The sequence below is a fragment of the Vicugna pacos genome, chromosome 2 (assembly GCF_048564905.1).
Source record: "Vicugna pacos chromosome 2, VicPac4, whole genome shotgun sequence".
Lineage (NCBI taxonomy): Eukaryota > Metazoa > Chordata > Mammalia > Artiodactyla > Camelidae > Vicugna > Vicugna pacos.
The window spans coordinates 5256661-5279195 of record NC_132988.1 but is presented as its reverse complement, the minus strand read 5'-3'; the positions used below and the strand labels follow the sequence as shown (position 1 = coordinate 5279195).

Genomic DNA, 22535 nt, shown 5'->3' with positions numbered 1-22535 from the left:
GAGCAACAGGAACTCTCATTCACTGCTGATGGAAAAGCAAAATGGTGCAGCCACTTTGGAAGACAGTGTGGTGTTTTCTTACAAAGCTAAACAAACTTCTACCTGACTACCCAGCAAACTCACTGCTTGGTGTACACTCAAAGCAGCTGAAAACTTAAGTCCACACAAACACCCGCACAGAGGTATTTACAGTGGCCTTTTTCATAACTGCCAAAACTTGGAAATCACCAAGATGTCCTTCGTGTATAAATAAACTGTGGTGTGTCAAGACAAGGAAATATTATTCAGCACTAAAAAGAAACCAGCTATCAAGCCATAAAAAGACAGACTTTAAATGCATAATACTAAGTGAAAGAAGCCAATCTCCAATGCTGCAGACTAGGTATGATTCCCACTATATGACATTCTGGAAAAGGCAAAACTATGCAGACGGTGAAAGATCAGTGGTCGCTGTGAGGGAGGGTACAGAGACGGACAGGTTGAGTGCAGAGGAATTTCAGGGAAGAGAAAACACTCTGCATGATATAGTACTGATGGAAACACATCATTATACATTTGTCCAAACCCATCTGTACAACATCAGGAGTGAACCCCAAGGCAAACTATAGATTTTGCATGAATATGATACGTCAATATAGGTTCATCCTTGGTTTAGAAAAAATAAAAGTACCATTCTAGTGAGTGAGGCTCCGTATCTGTGTGGGCAGAGATGGATGGGAAATTTCAGTATCTTTTCCTCAATTCTGCCATAAACCTAAAACTGCTCTAAAAAATATTAAGTCTTAAGGAATAAAATTCTCCTGCAAGCTACAAGGAGAAACCTTGAAGACATTATGCTAAGTGCAATAATTCCGTCACCAAAAGACAAGCACGGTACGATTCCGCTGATCTGAAGTCCCCAGGGCAGTCAACTTCCCAGACTGGGCGGGGACGGTGGGTGTCAGGGGCTGGGGACGGGAAGCGAGGAGCTGTGTTTAACGTGCGCGGAGCTCCAGCTGGGGAAGTCCCAGCTCCAGAGATGGACGGTGGCGATGCCTACATAAGGTTGGGGATGTATTTAATGCCACTGACTGTACACTTAAACATGGTTGGAAAGGCTAAATTTTAGTGTTACACGCAATTGATGACACACACAAATGAAAAGGGCGATCCAAGAACTAAATCATCAAGGTCTATACCTGTCACCCATTGAGCCCGTGTCCCAAGTGTCCCTGTGGCAGAAGCCCCCCTCCAGGAGGGTTTAAGTCAAATCAGCCCCATGTTGACAGGGGCCCACATTTTAGATGAAGGTTCGCCTGTCTCTGCTGCTCATGTCTCCAGAAAAACGTGATACTTCTCTGCAGAAGGAAACTCGCCTGATAGGGGAGGCCGACAGGTGAAGTGGAGAACCACACCCCTGCCAGGCGCCCCTGCCGTTCTGTGTTGAGACTCACATGATTTCTCTCGCCACCTGGCCTTGTGCCCAAAACCTACATATTTTAAAACTCACGAGTGCAATACCTAAATTTTACCACCCATTCTACCCTGTACATTTCTGTTATTTTTTTAACATTTCTTTTTTTGGGGGGGGTAGGTAATTAGGTTTATTTGCTTATTTATTTTTAGAGGAGGTACTGGGGATTGAACCCAGGACCTTGCGCATGCTAAGCATGCTCTCTACTGCTTGAGCCACACCCTCTCCCGATCTTGTACATTGAAATACAATTATACCAGGTTACTATGTGCCAAACACTGCTTAAGAAATGAAATACAAACTGGGGATTTAGGAGGATCCCATAGTATAGATTTTACACAAACAAACATAAATCACACTGAGCCTGAATTTGGGGTACGTTTACCCTGTTCCTTAACCACCTGGATTCAGCAAGTAGCATTAAATAGATCCAGCTGGAGAAAGGACCATGTAGCAACTTGCTGCCTGTGTAAGGAACATCTAATGACTTGCAAATTATCAGTAACAAAGACCCAAAAGATCGAGATTACATACACACTTCAAGAAATTACTTAATATAAAACCTTCCCAAGCTACAGTGAGAACCACTGCATTCATTCACTTTTTCCAACTAAAGTATTCCCTTTCTAATTACTATGAAATTGAGAAAAATGGTCTGTTCTCAGTAATTATTAACCACATTTACGATTAATATGTGTTTATTTATTTATAATATCTATAGTGTTTATCCATAGATCTCCATTTGCTTTACAAACATTTAATTAAGCTTGGTCAAAACCCAAGGGAATCAATAAAATAAAGCATTCATCTTTCACAGAAAAATAAACTGTGTAAGATTAAAGAGTTAGTACACAAAATAGAACTCCAGGTTTCTATTTCATTTCCTTTACTTACTCACTATCCAGATACTGACTTTTCCCTCTCTTCCCCCTACCCTAGAGGAAACACTATAGAGGTTGGAGGAAATCTGTGGGAGAGGCAGGAAGAATTTCTTCTTCGATACTGGGAACAAAATGTTCTACAAATCTGATTCCCAATGTTTTATTGTTCACCAAAGAGAAGACATCTAAAGACACTATTTTCTATATGACCAGACCAAATCCATTAAGTACTAAGCCAACGCAAAACACAGTTACCGTGCTCGGTATGGTCAGAAGTTTCACTTCTCTTTTCCTAAACCCAATACATCCCCCCATTAGCATTATGATATCTTTCTTTAAAAAATATGATTATCTGACAAATTCTTCACATCGTAACTCAACTCCTCGTTTCACATCATCTAGCCCAGCCCCAGGGGAACCTCAGACAGGCGTTCCCCCACCCCATTACGCGCACACACACCCTCCTCACAGAGGAGATCCAGGCTAGAATTTTTTTTTCTACTTTGACCAATAAAACGGTACTTCACATTCATTATCAAAATTATTTAATTATGAAATAAAAGGAGAGATATCAACACCAGGCCTGATACATAATAAGTGTTGAATAAATGTCTGAGTTTAATTTAAATACGGGCTTTAGACATACTAGGAATTGTGACTTGAATTAGCACTTTGTATCAGAAAGAGCTGACTGAGAGTCCAAGAAAGATTACCCAGCTACACTCTAAAGACAGGTTCCAAAGACATCCTGGGGCTATTTTTTCTTTAATAACAAAGTACCTGACTACAAACTGTTTATGTTGCACCTGATTCCTAACTGGAACACTAATGTAACCTACCTGTAATAACCATGCTCAATATTTACACAGACCGTGTTAGAAGAGGAAGATTAAAGAATGGCACGAAATGGAGACATGCAGAAAAACCAATAAAAATAAGCCTATAAGTCAGTAAGAAATTCCAACATAAAGATTGGGGGTTTTCAAAATGCACTTATTTGAAAAACAAACAGACTTTAACGGCTGATTTAACAAAGCTTACCTCATTCCCCAGAACCTGTTTTAAGAAAAGACCAGACTTCATCTCCAAACACTCAAGGTTCAGAGGCGGAGTCCTTGCACACGGGCTGCAAATCATTTCACCGCTTCTTCTCAGGGCCGGGCCTCAGCGTGGCTCCTGACTTCAGTATTTCATTGAGCAACATTCCAAATGTTAATACAGATGACTATCTTCATCACTAATTTGGCACGTGACCTAGTCCCTTATGATGAATGTTTGCACGAGCACCATAAATTGTTAATTATCCCTTGATTTTTAACACAAAGAGACATATTGGCCAGAAATATTGGAATATGGAATGTAATACTGGAAATACAGGAATGTAAGTGCACTGAAGGTGGGGACCACACCACATTATTTTATTTCTCTGATACTGTTGGTGATAAATTATGTTTCATCCCTAGTACTCCACACACAGCAACTGCTCAAAGAATGAAGGCAGAAGTGATTCCACTTAAACTTTTTCAAAAGTAAGCTGTGAAGTATTATCACGCCGGCTTTAAGATGAGGAGACAGGCAAAGGGCAGTTAGTTGTGCAACCTAAAAAGATGTCCAACGTGCTTGCTGACAAAATTCGGTGTTTTAAACAACTTGGCAGGTGCAAAGGGCAGGTGAAAATCAGCAAATCTAAATGTAATGGGGATAAATACAAACACCTCCAGGTGCACCATGCAAACGCCACACGTGCAAGCACAGGGCAGGGAGACGAGGCTGGAGGCCCGATTCACGGTGGGGCGGGTTGAGGCGGGAAGGGTTACCTGGCAGAGCGAGCAGGCCTAAAACGCTATGCGAGTCGATGCACGAGGACTTAACGCCCTAACGTCATGTCAGGCCACACCCAGACACACAAGGTCCGGAGCAGGGAAGACGGGAGGTTCTGCTGCAGCCTGCACTGCAGGGCCTGGCAGGGCTGCCTGTACTTCACAGCAGCCCGTCCACAGTGAGTAACTGTGACGTCCCAAACGGCAGAAAACCTGCATGATTAAGGTGTTCAGAAAAGTTCTAAGAAGTGAGGAATGTGTAACCTGGAGAAGAGGCTTAACAGAGCAGGTCTCTTTAAATAACCTGCAGCATGGTTACATGAAAACGGAATATGAATATTCATTTGTTGCTTTAAAAAATACCTAGAACCATAAACGAAACTGACAGAGAGGCACAGTTCAGCTAAACATCAGGAAGTTTCTTCAGAATTAGGTCTTTCCTACAATAAACAAGAACCACTGAGATGTACAAAACCCTCACTTTGTACCAGGCAGTAGGGGACAATTTTGACACACGTGATGTATGGACTGTCTTGCAAATATCAGTGCTAAGTGTAATTAAAGATCTTAGAGCAGAGGATGCCAGTGATGACGCAGAAAAAACAGATAAATTGTATTTAGTGGATTGACTGGGAGACTCCTCAAATCTTTTCAAGTTAAGGTCATCTTCCGGGAACACGGCTGTTCCCAAACACGGGCTGCAGCAAGGCGGGAGGAGGGGTAAAATGGCTCAGAACGACAGAAGGAGAGAGGCCAGCTGAACGGAACTGAATCAACCACGGGATAAGAGTTCCTGGTGGTAACTGCCCTTTATTCCGAGATCCCTGTCATCCTACTTTGGTGGTTGGAGAGGGATAATAAAATGCCCTTACTTCTTAAAAATAACAGTAATAACCAAACAATAGTTTAGAGGTTTTCTTTTTATCATCCCTCACTTTGCAAATTCAGTGTTTCCAAACTTAGAAAAAGGTAAGTAAAGGGTGATTTTCTTAATGGTGCCAATCATCTGAATTAAAAGTTGTACATAACTAGAAAATCAGTTTTATAGAAGGTTTTTAACCCCTCTGAAATCATTTAATACATGTTTTCAATATTATTAAATATCACCAACACACTTCCAGTGTTTTCTGGTGCAGAAGCTAATAGTTTCAAGATGATTTTTTTCCTTTAATCTCTAAAAACGACTACTTATAGACAACTCTAAGTTGTGCTGGTTCATTAGTCGTACTAACAAAAGATCTTCTAGCAAGATTTGGCTTGTTACTTACAATATGAGTGGACCTAACATTTAAAATACACCAATTAATGACACAGTCATCCTTTGTTATGTAATGGTGCTAATTAGCACTGAAAACCCTTTTCTGTATTGGGATGAGGTAGAAAGGTTAAAAGGGGAAACAATGCTGTGCTTTATTGGTGAGAGATGCGAGGTTCAAAAAGGGAAAACCTAACTGCAACAGAAAAGACTGATGAGTCAATCGAAGCCCAGCCCACACTCGGGTCCATCTCTTTCAAAGGTACTTAACTAGTCGGCATTAAAGTGGCTGAATTATTTGATATATCTCTTTTAGATCAAACTTAAAGTGTAAGTAACATAAAAGCAATGTATGTTAAATTCACTTTTAAAATATACTGATTTTATGTGTCGAGAACAGAAAAGACCTGTGTCTTTGTTTGGCTTTGCCTGAGGGACCATGAACGTTGAACATGTCACTTGACACCCTGACCTTAGGATGTTTATCTCCTAACTGGAGACACCATCACGGAGCCTTCAGAACTGTAGAAAGTTCTGACTGACGAAAAAACAGCAGCCATCTGGTATATATCATAAGCCTTCAATAAGGGTCAACCTTATTCCTTCCAAGATAGTCTAAAAACTCAAGTAGTGCTGAAGGGTTGGCCAACCCCCTCATTAATGCCGGACAGACGGCCGGGATTAACCCCCTTACGCAGATACCCTTGTATAGAATTGTTAACGCAGGCGAATCTATGATGCCTCTCCTAGAAATATTAAGTGATGCTAATTCTAGGAGTTGGACCCAAAGACAGCAGCACAGAACCAAGATACTGCTGACCCCCTGCTGCAGGAGCACAGCCCTGTGCACAAGGCACACGATGACCAGCACATGAGATGCTCTGAGCTTTCAAAGACTCAAGTGACCCTGCAGGAATTTAATTTTTAACAAACACGTTCTCATTTTTAAAATCTGATGTCTTCAAACAAATAGCAAAAGGTGTAAGTTTTCACAATGATCCAATCATCTCCATTGTAAAAGAAAAGGGGCAGGTTTTATACAAGGCAGCATTCATCCGCAGACTTCACTACTAGGAACAGAGCTGGGACCGCCCCTCTGATGTCATTAAATATATTCCAGACAGGAAATGCTTCCAAGTAAATTTGCCTGGAAAATAATTAAATATAGACGATTGTCTCAACATAGAAAATATTTTAGATGCCACAGAAATTTTTTAAATGTTCTCTTGAACAAGGAGCCAGTCGTCCAGTATGACCACATGAGCTTAACATGACATATTCCATCTTCCTTTTCATAAATGAATAAACAAACCACACATCTGATGTCTCCCTCTCCTTAAAACCTCTGAGAAGGCAGAGTATTTTACCCATTCATATTTTAGTTGCACTCTGAAATTTTCAGTTACTGCCATGCTGATATTTTAAAAGGATAATACTAGAATATTTAATTGTATATATCAGACAATTACAATTATTAGAACTGCTCACAACTGGCCCGGAGATTTATTTCCTGATTGTGCCCTCAAGTCACAGTTCACAGTATGAACACATAACCATAAACCTATAATGAAACACTGAACAGAGTAACGAGCCTTCATGCATTCGTTCTACACTTGACTCCAAGACAAAGTGGGACAGGACAGGAAACAAGAAATCAGGTATGACCTTCAGAAATCATCCTGGTTAGTTCAACAGTGTGGTAGACATAAGCAAAATGTGCTGGGCATTATATGAAATGCTTCCTAAAAAATTCCCTTAGAGCAAACATACAAAACCTGTTTTTCCTGATGGCTTGTATTTTACGGGTAACGTAAAGCAAAATAAAATCTGCTGGACCAAAATTTTTAAACATACCATTAGATACAGTGGGATTTATAAAGACAAAATCCAAAACTAGTAGATATTAACATTACACAAAATAGTAGAAAGCACAGCATTTACAATAAAGGTAAAAGTACAGTAGGGAAGAAAATGAGACCAGTATTCAAAGGGGAAATTTCTCTAAGTGAGAAGTGATGCATGAATCCATTGTGACCACTAACCCCACAGAATATTCACACTCATCTCAGCTTTTACCAAAGCACCCCCACCGCCTGAGACCCGGGAGCAGGGGCGCCACTTCCAGCCCCTCCCGAAGGCAGCCCTGCCCTTCCAGACAGTCTCCTGCAGCAGCTGACGGCCGACCCACACATTCCCAGAGCACAATCGTGAGTACCGAGTCACACTCTGTGATGACAAAGGAAACTGGCCACTAGTGTCTCAACAAAAGCAAGACAAGTGGAAACATCTGAAAATAGCATATTTATTTAGACAAAAAAAGCAAACAAAAAGAGCCAGTAAAAAGAGAGAGAGAGAAAGCTACTCAAAGTAGAGCCTAACAAAGACAGAATCCTGGAAAAACAGTACAAAGGTTTGAGAAGAAGTTTTAAATACATTGCTAGGTATTGGTTATTTATTTTGCACTATCAAACTGAAACAATTTGTAATAGATCACCCAAAAGATGTTGTTGAAACTACTGAGGGTGGTGATCTTTTTTGGAGGGTATGCGGGAGGGTGAGGATAGCAAACACTAGTCTTATTGGTATTAGTGGAAAACCAAAAGCTCATTTTTAAAAGTTACCCAGTATCAGAGTGGCGGGGTATAGCCAGTGGTAGGGTGCATGCTCGGCGTGCACAAGGTCCGGGTTCAATCCCCAGTGCTTCCGTTAAGGGGGAATAAAATTTAAAAATAAAAAAATAATTGTTACCTCACAGACGCGTTACAGTTATGACTAAATCACACTTTCATGACACAAATTTTTGCATAAAAATTGTAAGTATTTTCTAATTCCACATAATGGCTCATAAATATCTTAATAGAGAAGGGGAGTCAGAGAACTTTCTGGAGGGGAGAGGGGAAGGGACTTCAAAAATAAAATTCCTAAAGAGAAAAATGCTCTAAATGAGAAATGCTGAATCAATTATGTAAAAGTATCTATCTTTAAAGATTGCTACAGTAACTACAAAATGGATTGCTGGTAACCATCCAGTACAGTTAATGTATTTAGAACACAATTATTTAATGTAAAGCATTTTTAAATTCTTCTGATTCCACGCCAAGTTAGTTTGGGACCTTCCCATTTCCTCCCGGTTTCTACAAGGAAATTGAGCACAAGACGGAAAGGAAGCAAGGGAGGAACAAGGTCGGAGCCCAGGTCAGGGCCGCCCCCGGGCATGCCCTCGGAGTGCTCACCCTCACCGGGGCGCACCTGGGGTTTTCATGGAACACTCTTTCATTTTTTCTTTTTTTTTTTTTTTTTTTTAGTTTTGATGGAGATCCTGGTGATTGAACCCAGGACCTTATGCATGCTAAGCAAACATTCTACCACTGAGCTATACCCCCACCTCCCATGGAACCCTCTTTTTATGTGAAAGAATAAATAGTGGACAAACTGTGGCTATTCAGACTTGGGTATCTGGTAGGTATTTTCTTGAAAATGAACAAACTGAGCTTTTCACTTCGAGAAAAACAGCTGACGGCACTTTGGCAAGGATAAAATTTTAGCTTTCTAGTCAAAATTAGCCTTTTGGAAAACGTATATCCAACACCAAAAATTTGACAGCTTCCCAATAATTAAAGCCTTTTTTAATGAGACAGTAGTGATAGTAACAAATATGATTTTTTTTGATACTGAATATAACATGCCAAAATTTGGAAGACCTAAATTCAGTGACCAACATGTGATGTTAAAAACTCACGCGTGAGCAGAAAGACTCACTCTGTCTGTAAGACCAATGGGTTTTGATAAAAGAAAAATTTAAAAATCTCACCAATGTGAGCTTTTCCTCCTGCAACTGAATCTTTAAGGAATTACCACTTGTCAAATTTTGGTGCAGTGTATCAGTAAGACTATTTGAAGAGGCTGTTCAGAATATCCCTCCCTTTTCCAACTGCCTGTCTGTGTAAGGCACAGACTTGTTTCATGTACTTTACACACTCCAGCCAGAGGAGCTGCTCACAACAGACTGAACACGGACACAGGTAAGAGTCCTCTACTGGGCCAGACGTTCAGCGTATTTGCAAAACTATAAAACACGACCACTCCGCTTACGAATTTTTTTGTTTTGTAAATAGTTATTTTTCACTAAAAAGAAAACCTTTATGTTAACGGATGATGGGTTTATTATTTTTAACTAATCAACAAATATATATTTTTCAGTTTCTCAGTTTCAATTTCTAACATGTAATAATAATTCATGTAAACGAAAGCTGGCTGGAGCCTTCAAAAGGTTTCCAGAGTGTAAAGGAGGAGTTCCGAGATGGAAAAGTTTGACACCTGCTGCTCTAAGCGATGAACTAGAAAATCATCAGCCTCTTGGCTCTTTTTCAGAATCGTGCCAGCAGCTGTCCTTAGATTCCTCTGAGACAAAACCCTGTAAAATACTACCTCAGCTGAACCTTCTCACAACTTAACCTACCTGCAGTCAGTACCGATACTAAAGTCAGTACCGGAGGTTAGGCAAACGATCGTCCCGAGCAGAAATGAGGAGACTGAAGCTATCAAGTGCTCATCAGGGATGTCCACTGTCAAGGGCACATTACCATCAAGGGTACCAATGAGGCCCAAGTACTCCCTGCATCACGGTTGGCTGGCATGTGCTTATTTCCTAAACAGGTGGCGGGGGTGGGGGGGTATAGCTCAGTGGTAGAGCACATGCCTAGCAGGCATGAGGTCCTGGGTTCAATTCCCAGTACCTCCACTGAAAAAAAAAAGTAACTAAACCTAGTAATTATCTCCTCCCCACCCCGTCCCCCCCCAAAAAATGGACAAAATGATCTTCCTTCTAAAAGCTTTCCTGAATATTCCAAAATTCCTGATGATTCAAACAGCTTTTTTGACGGTTCAGTTTAAAAGTTTGCATAAAGAAATGGACAGAAAGTAGAAGGATGCCAGTATCAGTGAAAGGGAAATGTTATGGCTTATTTTGCGATTTTAACCTTATTTTCTAACACCCGTAAATGTCTTCTGGATTGTACCAAAACCACAGGTGACCAATTATGACTGCAATCTGCACAGACACCTGAGTAAAAGTCAAGTCAACCTGAGTATTTTCTTTTTCATCTTCAAACCTTTCCCTTTGGAATTACTCGCTTATCGCTTGTTCCAATTAACAGTTCGCTTTTCAGCCTCAGCCCACTCTGCGATCGTGGGATTTCTCCCCTGGGCCAGCAACTCTAAACTCCACACCAAATCCCACTGCCACCTCTGTCCCACTTGAAAGAGAGAAAGGGAGACTTCAGGAAAAAATAAGGCTACTTGACGCCACTCTAAGCCCATGAGAAACAGCTCTAATGCAAACAATTGTTCAGCAAGGCTTTTTTTTAATACATTCTATAATTATTTTTTCCAAAATATCAAAAAAAGTCTTCAGTCTACGTGTAATTTTAAAAATCACAAAGGCTACGAGGTACATCTGTCAGCTGGGCATGTGCAGATCACTCAAAAGTCTACTACCGATATTCTTAATACTACTGAACTGTACACTTGAGAATGGTTACGAGGATACATTTAATGTTTTTTAATAAAATTACATGTTTTTTATAAAAAAAGAAAAAAATGAATTATGCACTTTAAATGGGTAAATTGCATGGTATGTGAGTTACAACTCAATAAAGCTGTTTTTTTTAAATATGTAAGTTTGTTCCTAATCAGTTTTTTTAAAAATAAGGGTGGGGGAGTTTGCTATTGAGATATGGATAATGATTAATTTTTTGAGAGAATAAGGAGGAAAATTTATTTACGTAAGTATATACAAAATAGTTGGCATTTTAAAATTATTTTAATATGAATAGTTAAAACTTTCTTTTCACAAGTGATGTAAACCTAACAGCCATACATTGAATAACATGCTAAAGTTTCTTCCGAAGTTCAGTCAGCAGTATCTTCTAGCTAATAGAAAGGTATTTCAAGTTAATTATGTTTTAACACAGGATTCAAACTCAAAAGAGAACATTTCTAGTCACCCAATATTTCAAATAGTGAAAACAGATAACTGAGAACTGATAACTTAATTGTAAAAAGGTCAATTCAGCACTGCTGGGAAACAGGTCTGAATATCACAGTGGATTTTCCCAAAGAGAGGAGACACTTCTCAAACCAGCACGAAGCACTGCGAAATCTCATGACAGAGAAAAAAAAGAAATGAAAAAAGAAAAACATAAGAAACGAAACAGCTAAAGATGAAAGGACCTCTGCTGCTGAGACGAAAAGCTAAATTTTAGCCAAGTGTATTTAGAACGTGAACAGGCACAGAGAGCCACCAGTGTTCACCATCAGAGGCAGGACAAAGTGGCAGTGATCTTTCTGACAAATAAATTGCTTGAAATACTGCATGACTTGCTACACAACACCCTTATTACTTTCAATTTCCAAGTGCAACCAAAAGATGGGTCCAATTATGACATCAATACAAGCTTTCTTTCAGAAGGGAATGAAAGAGCAGTCACTCCCACTGGGCACGGGAGCTCGGCGGCAGCGATGATGTCACAGATAAAAATAGACACCCTCCAACAGAAGCTGCAACGCGTGTCAACAGCACACTGCACACGGCTCTCAGCTGCCTGGCGTGGATGTGCAAGGCGTGCTGTTAACAGAGCAAGATCAATCATTTTCTGTTCTGCACTAGTCCCTGATTTCACTTCAGTTTCTAACATACCCTACAGCGTCCTCTCTCCATCTGTATAAATTAAGTCAACACAAATACCTGATTACAACTGCGAGAGAGAGCAGCAGCCCCCCCAGTGCGAGGAGGCCAGGACCACGGCAGCCGCTCAACGCGCTGCACGTTGACAAAAGCAGCAGCTCCGGCGGCCGGGCTGGTGCGGCCACCTATTGTTCAAAGCCCTTTCCACGGGGAGCCTTCCGCAGGGTTAGAAAATGCAACATGACTGAGGTGGAGAGCAGCTAGTAAACCTGCTGCTGACAGGCAGGAGAAGCAAGGGACACTTTTGACACTTCCTTTTTTAAAAAACCCCCTGCTGCAGACGTAAAATGTCAGGCCTGCATACAACAAACAGTACCCACCAAAATGGGGCAGCACGGGGTGGGGGGGCACCCATCACTCCTAACAGTCTATCCACACCCTCCTCTCCATTCTCCGCCCCCAATTCTGTCTTCACGTTTCTACTGGGCTTTCCTGGATGAAAGATCTTCCTCTGAGCCAAGGTATGAAGGCCATTCAAGAAGCCAAGCCTGGCTCCTCAAGGTGCCCGTTTCCAAGCCTCCATGGTACCCGGACTTCCCTCTACAGCGCCTGCCCGCATGTTTATCTGTATTCTGTGCGAGACCACAGGGCAAGACAGGCAGATTCCGCCTCTCCTGTGGACCTTTACAGCCATGGAGACTGGCACACCTGAAGCAAGGCGGGCACAAACAGTCATTAAATGGATACAAACGTCTACCTGAAAATCCTAACTCAGCTCTGCTCTCTGCGATACAAGAAACAGAATACACAAGTTTTCTGAAACTCCATTCTATTACAATTCACAGAGAGGCAGTGATGATGGTATTGACGACAAAGGCTTTAGACTCAATTAAGCAAACAAATGCTTGATGAAAGAGTAAGAATGAAGAATAAAAATATTCAAATAATTAAGAAAGTTCCCTGTATTTGAATAATTTCTGTGTATGTATGTAAGGAGAGTTTAAGTATCACCATACGAATAAATTAGTCAGTGGGGTATGGTATGAACTGATTGTTATCAGTTAAACCCTAAGACTTGAATATTCCAGGAAATTTAGTAGGTACACATGTCATTGATACATTACACGAAAACCACGTTTTCTTACCGTTAAATAGCAAATACTGGATTAAACTAGGAAGACCTCAGTGCAAAGTTAAACAATAAGGGACGAAGCAAAGCCACGAAGTGAGGGAAACTACCGCCAACTTCTAACGCAAGAACAGCTCAAGTCAGAAAGCCTACTGTCAACTGTGCGTGATCACTGTGATTTTCTCATGTTTCAAGATCTGAATTTTTAAAATTAATGAAACCTACCAAGAAGTCCACAGCTGAAGATGAAACCAACTTAAATCATTCACTTTACAGAAAATCTACTTCAGAGATACGTAAGCTATATATGTACAGCCTAGGAGCGATTCTACAACCATAAGGAGAAACAGGACTTGTCTTATGTTATTAAAAGGAATAATCTTACAAGGACTCATTTTCATAAGCCTCAGAAGGGAATCAATCTATTACATGGGTGCTATGTTTTAAAGATATTTTATTATCATTGACATTAATAAAAAGTCAACCCCATGATGTTTTTGTGATATTACACTGTACTCAATTTAGGTTTTACACAGTATTTTCACGACTTTTGTACACCTGCACCAAGAACTTTAAGCTAAGCCTAACCTACTGAGGAAGTCAGCACACAATCATCCGACGGCGCCCTGAAGTGATGTTCCCGTGGCAGAGGACCACCACTGCAATGTGTAGGAGAGGTCTTTTTCCATGACTGGTAGGTTCTCTCTATTTCACAGATGTTGCATTGGGTGAAACTAGGTTATACTGTGTTTGAATCCTCCTATTTCAAATTTGTACAAAGGAAAGCCACACTCTGGGGGTCCTGGAGGCGTGGAAGTGGGGAGGCCACCAGCACAGCACATCCAAGCGTGGAGAGCATTTGAATCACGCCGTCGGCCTAGGGAGGCTGAAAACGGAGGCAACACCAGCTGGTACCTGTGACCTCCGCGGTTCAGATGGGACACGTTCTCTTTGTCTCCAGTCTAATGTCTCCGTGTAATGTTTGCTCTTTCCAAATGAGGAAGAGGGCAGCGCTGTCTTTTTTTTTTTTCATTTAAAATTTTTAAAAAAGGAGAGATGAGAGAGGGCAGACTAGCACCCACATGACTCTGATCGGGTGAAAGTTAAGGGCCTTCGTCCCGTTAAGTCCTCCCACCTCCCCCTCCATGTTCATCACGGAGCTCAGATTCCCCTCCCTGCCCAAACTCCGGGAGCATATCACCCATGAATGCAGAGAGGGCCTGGAAGCAGGGGTAAAATAAACAGTTCTCCCCCCAACCCTGCTCTGAACCTGCTGACAAGGTAAATCTGCGCAAAGTCCCAAGTCAGTCCAAGACTGGCCCACGTGTTCCAGCCTCGGCCGGGAACGCCGCAACTGCGCCCTGCCTCTCTGTTCCCTGCAGCCACTCTGAGACTGAAAACTCACCCACAGCCTACTTCCCGGCAGTCTCACACACAGCCTCAACCTCGACTCATCAAAATGTACGAAAACGCTGATGAAAGTCATCTCCCAATTTGCTTTCTCGCTGCATTTTAAAATGCTTATTCTCAGCAAACTCGCACATACGCCTTGAAAAAGCGACCCGAGAACCCTCCACGTGGACTACGACAGTATCCGTGTTGCTGAAGAAATTTACGATCACCTGATCTTAAATGCTGCAACACGTCTGACTTTAAAAGGTATGAGTAAGGTATACACCACAACTTGGTGCATATTTTAAATTCAGTTCCTAGTTCTTATTAGAGTAACTGGTCATTTCTCATATTAAAAAAGAAAAGAATTAGTTACATACTGATGCATCTTTTTTTTTAAAGTTATGTATTTCTAAAGTATACATTTACCAGATAAAAGCGCAAAACATTGGTGCAATTAAAAAATTTTTATACAACTTTATCGAAATTTTATCAAACTTAAAAACTATCAGTACTTTTTAGATTGACCACATTACTGAACAATCTTGCTTCTAAAATACAGTACTGCAATCATGCCACACTGTGGCATTTTAATACTTATTTTCTTGTATAGAACATAAAGTAACTGCCTCATTTTCATTTGAAAGCTTATACAAATATTTCGTGCTTTCCAACAAGGTTACTATAATAGCCAAAGACAATACACTGAGGGTAGACTTCTAATGTGAATTAAATTATTCATGATCTTTTTCCTGGGCAATAAGAAAATACAACCATAATACTTTACTAATTACTTAACCAATTAGTTTCCAGAAAGAAGTCAATTTTTCTTCCTTGACTCCAAATTCTCTGATAACCCCTAATTTGACCCAAAATTTCCAATGAGTAATACTGAAAATCATAAATTAGTCATGTGCTGGCAGGAAAAAAATGAGCAAAGATATTATCACAGGCCTTGATTAAAATACAGAATGAAATAACAGCATGAAACCTGGTTAAAAATAAAGCGCAAATAAGAAAACACAAGTGCTTTTAAATTATTTCCTGTTAGACTCAGCCTTTATTCTATCTGACTAAAATTGTACCAGTGGTCTCACAAAATGCACTCACATTGGGATTCCTGAAATTTAAAGCTTCCACCAATAGCCTTTAAAATCTAAGTTTCTGATGGATTTCCCACAGAAAAACTTTCACACAAAAAGCAACTAAAGACAGACAGTCAATCTGTCTGTCTTTTTCTCTTCATTTATTTGCAAAGCAGGTGAGTTAAGACCAGTGCTCTGCTTATTCTTAAAAACAAATAGGCTGCACTTGTCTTTCTTCAAAGTAAGTAGACAATTTATCCCCCGGTCTACACAAATAAAGCAGCCGTGCCTCCACCTAACCTGGGGAGAGCTTCAAAGTTTTAAGAGATTTTACTAAATCAGGGCAAAACACAAAAGAACAAGACCAAGCAAAACACATCCATACTATAAGCTCATTAGTTACAATGCAAATTCACAAATAAACGTGGGTTAGCAGTCGGAGACCACACACAAATTACAATACCTGGGATTTAGTGCATTCCTTTGAGCCAAAGTGAAATGAGTGCCATAGAGGAGGAAAGGGAAAGATGAACACTGTCAGACATGCTATAGGACATCTGCCAAAATGAAGACACTGTTTGTTACATCAGGTTAAGAAACGACCACACAGAATGGGCTCCTTGGGCACTGCTGTCCATGGTCCTTAGCCATGCACGCGAAATGCACCTGCAACCACCTGGGGTCACCTGGGCAGTTCAATCATGCGTCTTTCAGACAAACCTGTCCCCCTGGGTCCCTCCTCATGAGGGTTCGTTCAAAAAAGGAACAGTTCTGTTTAGAATAAGTAAATGTGCCTTAGGGCTAATGGAGAATAATGATTTTTACTTAACTCTTTTGATCCTGTGGTATCAAATACAAAGCAAAGTTCTGTTCTTTTCATGTGTTAAAATCATGTATTTAGGTAAGATAGTAATTATATAAATATAATTTAAAGACAATCTGCACAAAAAGACAGGATCTGGTACTTTCAATTATGACTGTCTTGTGGCCCACCTAAATTTATTTAGTAAAGTGGAAGCCAACATGTCACATTTAGAACACTGGTACCTGACCCACCAGAAAGCAGGTTAAATTTTACATCCTAGTACTGAATTTTCCCTCGTAAAAGTATCTGTTGACCAGATAAGACATTTAAAAAAACTTTTTTTTAAATAGTAATCTCATAACAATTTTCAAAAACTACACATTTTAAAAAAATCAGATAAAAAAAAAGGGAGTCATACGCAGGAGGTGACTTAAGTATTCCACAACAGGGGAAACAAGGGGGTGGGAGAGAGAAATAATTATAATATGCTCCCCCCCAACTTAAGTGGGACAAATATGACTATAAAACCAAACCGATCAGCTTTAACACTGAAATTTTAGTAACCCACACTATCACTAAGTATCTTACTATAAAATCTGATTTGGAAAAATAATTCCAAAGCAGAAGGAGTATTAACAGTATTAGTAGATTGTACTATTAATGTGGGCAACTATTTTTAATCCATATTTCCTTCTTCCATGATGCTACATCAACACTAAAAATACTACCTTTTTTTTATAGACAATGGTAACAAAAAACCTTTCATGGTTTTTTTTTTTTTTTAAATACCAAGTCTCTCTGACAGGCAAACAAAGCTGGCTTTATGAGGAGCAAAAAGAAACCCTTTCCAAACGGGCTCAATGAAATGATTCAACTATGAAATTCATGTTAAATTAAAACTTTTCGTGCATGGGCAGTGAGAAGGGTAGGCAGATAGCTGGTGGTCAAAACTCCATAAATATTCAAGTACAAAGGGCTCTCAGAAATAAAACATATAAAATATATCCCTTAAAGCTACTGGAAATTTAAGTACATAATTTTAAGCCTATATACATTTTCCCATGCATTTTTGCATTTATGTTTATTTGCAAAGAGAAAGAAAAGGCTAGGTAAGAAAAACAAATATGAAATATAAAATAGTTGTCAGTTACCTATCTTCTATCTTTTCACATTTTTATTTTATACTTTTATTCATATTTTTAATTTAAAATTAATTTCACAAATGAGTACTCAGTCAACAGAACTACAAGTATAGACAAACCACGTTTAATCTTATTATGTCATATGTAAAACTTCCAGTTCCTTTCTTTTTGAAAAGAGAAATCCTCAAACATATGTGCCACCCTTTTGGATGGGCCACCAGAGGACACGTGCACAATGCACTGAGCAGAGAAGGAGAAAGAAAAACGAGGCTCTCAAACTGACGATACTGGGGTCTCGTACACGTCACTCATTGTCTGTGCCTTGGTTTCCCCAAACATAAAAAGTAGTTTATTTACCTGATATTTATGACATAATTAACAATGAAATGTTTCAGACCGTCTGTAGGTCGGGCTTTTAAGAAGCATCATTTCAAATTACACTCTCGCTTCATCGTATTAAAAACAAAAAAAAATTTAGGTAATATTCTCACAGTGGTATAAAAAGCCATGAAAATAAGAAGTAATTTTTAGAGATCTACATTTGAATAAAAAAACGGGTAGAATACCTGCCCCTGGGAATGGGGAGGAGGCCAAAATTTTAGATTAAGGCAAGAACCTAAAAATATTCCAGTGACAATGGTACAAGCTGACCACAGAGCTGAGCCTCAGAGCACATTTTAATAAATAAAAAGGCTAAACAATGTTTTCTGATATCTTATTTCAACGTCCCTTAAAACTACTCCTATAATGTGTGTTTCCAGGAAAACCTGCATTTTGGATAAGTATATCACAGAAAGGAATTATGCATCAAAAAAAGAAAACTTAAATGTCTTTTCATGAGACTCCCTTCAAGAAACTAAAGATAAATGAAAGTATTGTATACTTTGACAACTTACCGTGTGATAGCCTCTCGGCAAAGGTGGTTTCCCCACAGGGTAAGGGTCCACGGTGTCGATAATTGTTTGTCTTTCGCCTTTCTGGTTGATTTTTCTGAATCTCCTTCGAGACTGTCGATGAGAAGCTTGACGCTGGAAATATTCTTCATTTTCATCCATATAGTCTACCTGAAATAAAATCCCCCAAAATTTCATTGCTTCAAATACAACATCCCATGTTAAGATCAGCTGCAGAATAAAACTTACAGATAGTCCACACTTGTTCATTTTGCAAAGACATTTGTGGACAGGCTATCTCGACAGACTTAAGCCTTTCTGAGCTTCTCCGGAACTAACTGGTTTTGAGTTAACTTTTCTTTTATAAAGAAGCATTTTCAGTTCCACTTGGGACAACATGGGTAATTCTTGAATTTCCTGTAGTTCCAAAGGGAAGGACATTTTCAGTAGCCTTTGTGCTGACTTCTTAGTGAAAGCCCTCACAGGATACATCATCACACATTAGGAAAGCAACTGTCCTTTGTCTTCACTAAAGTGCAGAGACCCTGATGTAGTTAATCTGTGTGAAAACAGAAAGCAAAAAAACCCCAAATCTGAAATGACTCAAACGCGCCTACGAGTGGAATGACTGTGGTGGATTACCGAAGGGTTTCCTCTTCCTACTTTCATTCTATGGATTCAGTTTCTTTTTTCATACATAGTGTTGTTTCAAAAAATAATTTCCTCATTTTCAACATTTAGAAAGTGATGAATGGAGGACCAGAGAATAAAAGTTACATCAGGTTAACCCTCGTCCTGCTTACACGACGAAAACGAGCCTGCTCCCCAGGGAGGCACATCTAGACACCACGACTGTCTGTTCAAGGACTTCTGAGGATCATAAACCCTTCAGAGAAACACGAACCAGCAGTAATGGAGACCAAGATCTTGAGGAATTATCTCAAATGCTTCTCGAGACCTGTTGCTGGAAAGTCCTACGTCTCTGCCTCCACCCTTCCCATCCTGAATCTTTATTCGCCGGCACGCCACTTTCTCAGTTAAGGGTAAAGTCTGTGAGGTTTTACAAGAAGTTTTCACGTGCTCTGATGAGGAAGTTCTCATTTCTGACGAATGCCTCTTTTCCATCATAGGGAAGAAACCTACGTCTCCTCTGAAAATGGACTGCCAGTCATTCGCCAAATACTTCACCAAATGTGAAAGAAAATCCTCTGTCATCATCTATTTTCAGGTGTCATTCATTCACAAAATTTTCCTTCCCAGAGAGACACTGGACAGGGAGCACCAACTGAGGGTCTGTACAGGGCACTTCCTCCCATCTTCTTAGTTTCGTTGCCTTTTTTTTTTTTAAAGGGGTAAATATTGCCCTATCTTAACATTGCTTTTATATGAAAAGAAGAATGTGACAGGATTTTTTTTAAAGCATCAGTAAAAGTAATTATGTGGCTAACATCTCTTCTAACATTATGGTTTTCTACATACATCTTATCTCAATATACTTTTTAAATCACACAATTCAGGGCAGGAGTATAGCTCAGTGATAGAGTGCATGCTTAGCATGCACGAGGTCCTGGGTTCAATCCCCAGTACCTCTGTTAAATAAAAAAAATAAAGTAATAAATAAATAAACCCAATTACCTCCCCCTAAAAAACAAAGAAACAAAACAAAAAAATTTGTAAAGCGGGGGAAGGTATAGCTCAGTGGTAGAGCGCGTGCTTAGCATGCGTCAGGTCCTAGGTTCAATCCCCAACACCTCCATTAAAAAATAAAAATAAAGTACTGTGAAAATAAATAAATTAATTACACAATTCTGTTAAAAAGAGAGTTAAGACTCTCAACAGAGTGCCTAATTAGCATAAAAGTCCCCCAGATTTCTTTCAATTAGCTAAAGGAAGTGAATGGGGTTCCTTACGCTAATTGTTGCCTGAGTACATATCACTGTGACTCATTTAAAGTATCTCACTCATTCCAATCAGTATCTGGAGGGCTAAAATCCTGCAATTCCAAAATTATCCCCAAACTTCAATGAAATGGCATTATCAGAGACTGATTTATAAAGTTCAAGCACCATTTAGGTACTTGCCCTCTTTAACTTTATCATTTAACTGAATCCTATAAATAATTATAACAGTATGATTATAAACTCAAATCCAGAAAGTTACCAAATAAATACATCTAAAGTTATAAAATACACTATTATAAGTAGTTTGTGAAAATGCTTTTATTTCGTAACTTTCTTGAGGGGAAAGTCTCCACAGAAGCTTTCTTACCACAATCATTTCAGAAGGTTCGAGAACAATGCATTCACAGCCACGCCTAAAGCTTCCTGCAGAACGCTTGCCGAAACTAGAAAGAAGAAAAAATATTTAAGAAACATAAATTGGGATTTAAGTTAACACTTCAGAAATACAAAAATAAAAAACAAAATAACTACAAAAAACACACACTGAAGAAAGAGAAACTATCTCAAATCACTGTCCACACAGAATGACAGGAAACCATCCGAATTCTGATATCTCATGAATATTTTTCTGGAAAATTCCAGTATAATGTTTTTGAATTCACAATCTAAGTCATGCAGAATCATTATGAATGTGTTTTTGTGTTAGGCTGTTTCAGATCATTCCCAGGTAGATGAAGATTTAGGTTTAGTCTAACAGGGGTGGGAAATGAATCAATGGCAAACTAGAAAAATATCCAAAGAAAGTATAAAATGCATACGATTCTCTTCTACGACTTAACGTGTTTATGTTAAACATTTCTTTCACCTAAAAATGTACCTATTTTTATAAATTTTCAAATCAACTTATTCTAAATAAGTTTAAGGAAAAGGTATCCAAAGGCAGGGCATTTAGCTGCAAAGTGATGTAAGCGGACCTGCATTCTAAAAGCCCCTTTCCTCCTGAAAACTGCACTCGTGACCTGAGGCCCGGCACCGCCGCCCTGTCTGGGCAGGCCCCCACCCGCCGGGCAGGCTGACTCCCTCTGACGCGCTGTGTGCCAGCCAGAGCCATGGCGAGTCCTTAGCCGTCCTGGCTTGTTCTGCTAATGCCTGCCCCGCCCCTGCCCATTCACTGCTCCAAAAACCCTCCCTTCCCTCCAGCCAACACTTTAGGAAGCATTTTCCATAACCTATCTTTGAGAAAAATATGAGGGAACACCTCTTCCGGGGAACTATTTTATTGAGGATGTTCCCCCAAGTCAGTTAGACATCTGAGTGACTCCTATGGAAATTCCTGCTTCTCATAACTCTCTTTGTGCGTGGTGGTGCACAATGGTTCACATATTAGAACCCAACTTTGGTTACAAAAAAAAAAAAAAAAGAAAAGAAATAACCAGTAAAATGAAGAAAACAGGAAAAGTCAACATTCTCACTGTATCAATTTGGGACCTCCAGCTGACACACCCGACAATGGTCTAAACTGTACTCATTTGCAAAGTCATCAGGTTCAACCAGGCCCTCACTTAAGTAATTTCCTGCTCCATAATGCTATTTCTATGAAAATCAAAAGAACCATACTTAGCATATCTGAAAAATCCTTTAAAAAATATTTATATATACATTCATGCATACATATTTTCAAAGGATACATATTAAAGGGCTTTTTTAAAGTGGAAAAAAATTTGCCAAGAAAATATAATAATCCTATCTTCTTTGTCATGGTACTTCACATGCAATTAAAATGACCTAGGTTTTTAAATATTCTTCTCTTGGTTTACAATTAAATACCATTAAAATACAGAAAATCTTCCACACACACAGAATTTGGCTTCCAGTTCTGGAAACTGCCTAATTGTAATTTAATTTTTTACAATGGAGCTTATAATTTACTGAAACACTATAAACTAAGAAATAATCTCAGTGTGTTAGTAAAATATATAGCAGGTTTCATGTCATCACTGCCCATTTAATCCTGTTATAGGACAAGGTAAAAAAATATATAGTGTATGTTTAAGATTTATTGCTAAATAATATAGCATTAAAATCTAAAGAAAA

At 39.4% G+C, this 22535-nt stretch overlaps 1 protein-coding gene and 1 non-coding gene across 6 annotated transcripts in view; one reads left to right on the top strand and one right to left on the bottom strand.

Annotated features, from left to right (window-relative positions):
- Positions 1–22535, bottom strand: part of RAPGEF2 (Rap guanine nucleotide exchange factor 2) — a 220218-nt gene that overhangs the window by 88371 nt on the left and 109312 nt on the right. For 3 of the 5 annotated variants that reach the window (XM_072974960.1, XM_072974973.1, XM_072974983.1), the window contains 3 exons: positions 20809–20884; positions 18544–18711; positions 16164–16181 (listed from right to left, as the gene is read on the bottom strand). In XM_072974960.1, coding sequence (XP_072831061.1) covers positions 16164–16181; positions 18544–18711; positions 20809–20884 — 262 coding nt within the window. The remainder of the gene's footprint in view (positions 1–16163; positions 16182–18543; positions 18712–20808; positions 20885–22535) is intronic. The other 2 variants (XM_072974970.1, XM_072974975.1) reach the window with 1 other exon arrangement.
- Positions 10079–10150, top strand: TRNAA-AGC (transfer RNA alanine (anticodon AGC)). Its single transcript has one exon. It is a non-coding gene; the product is annotated as a tRNA-Ala (tRNA).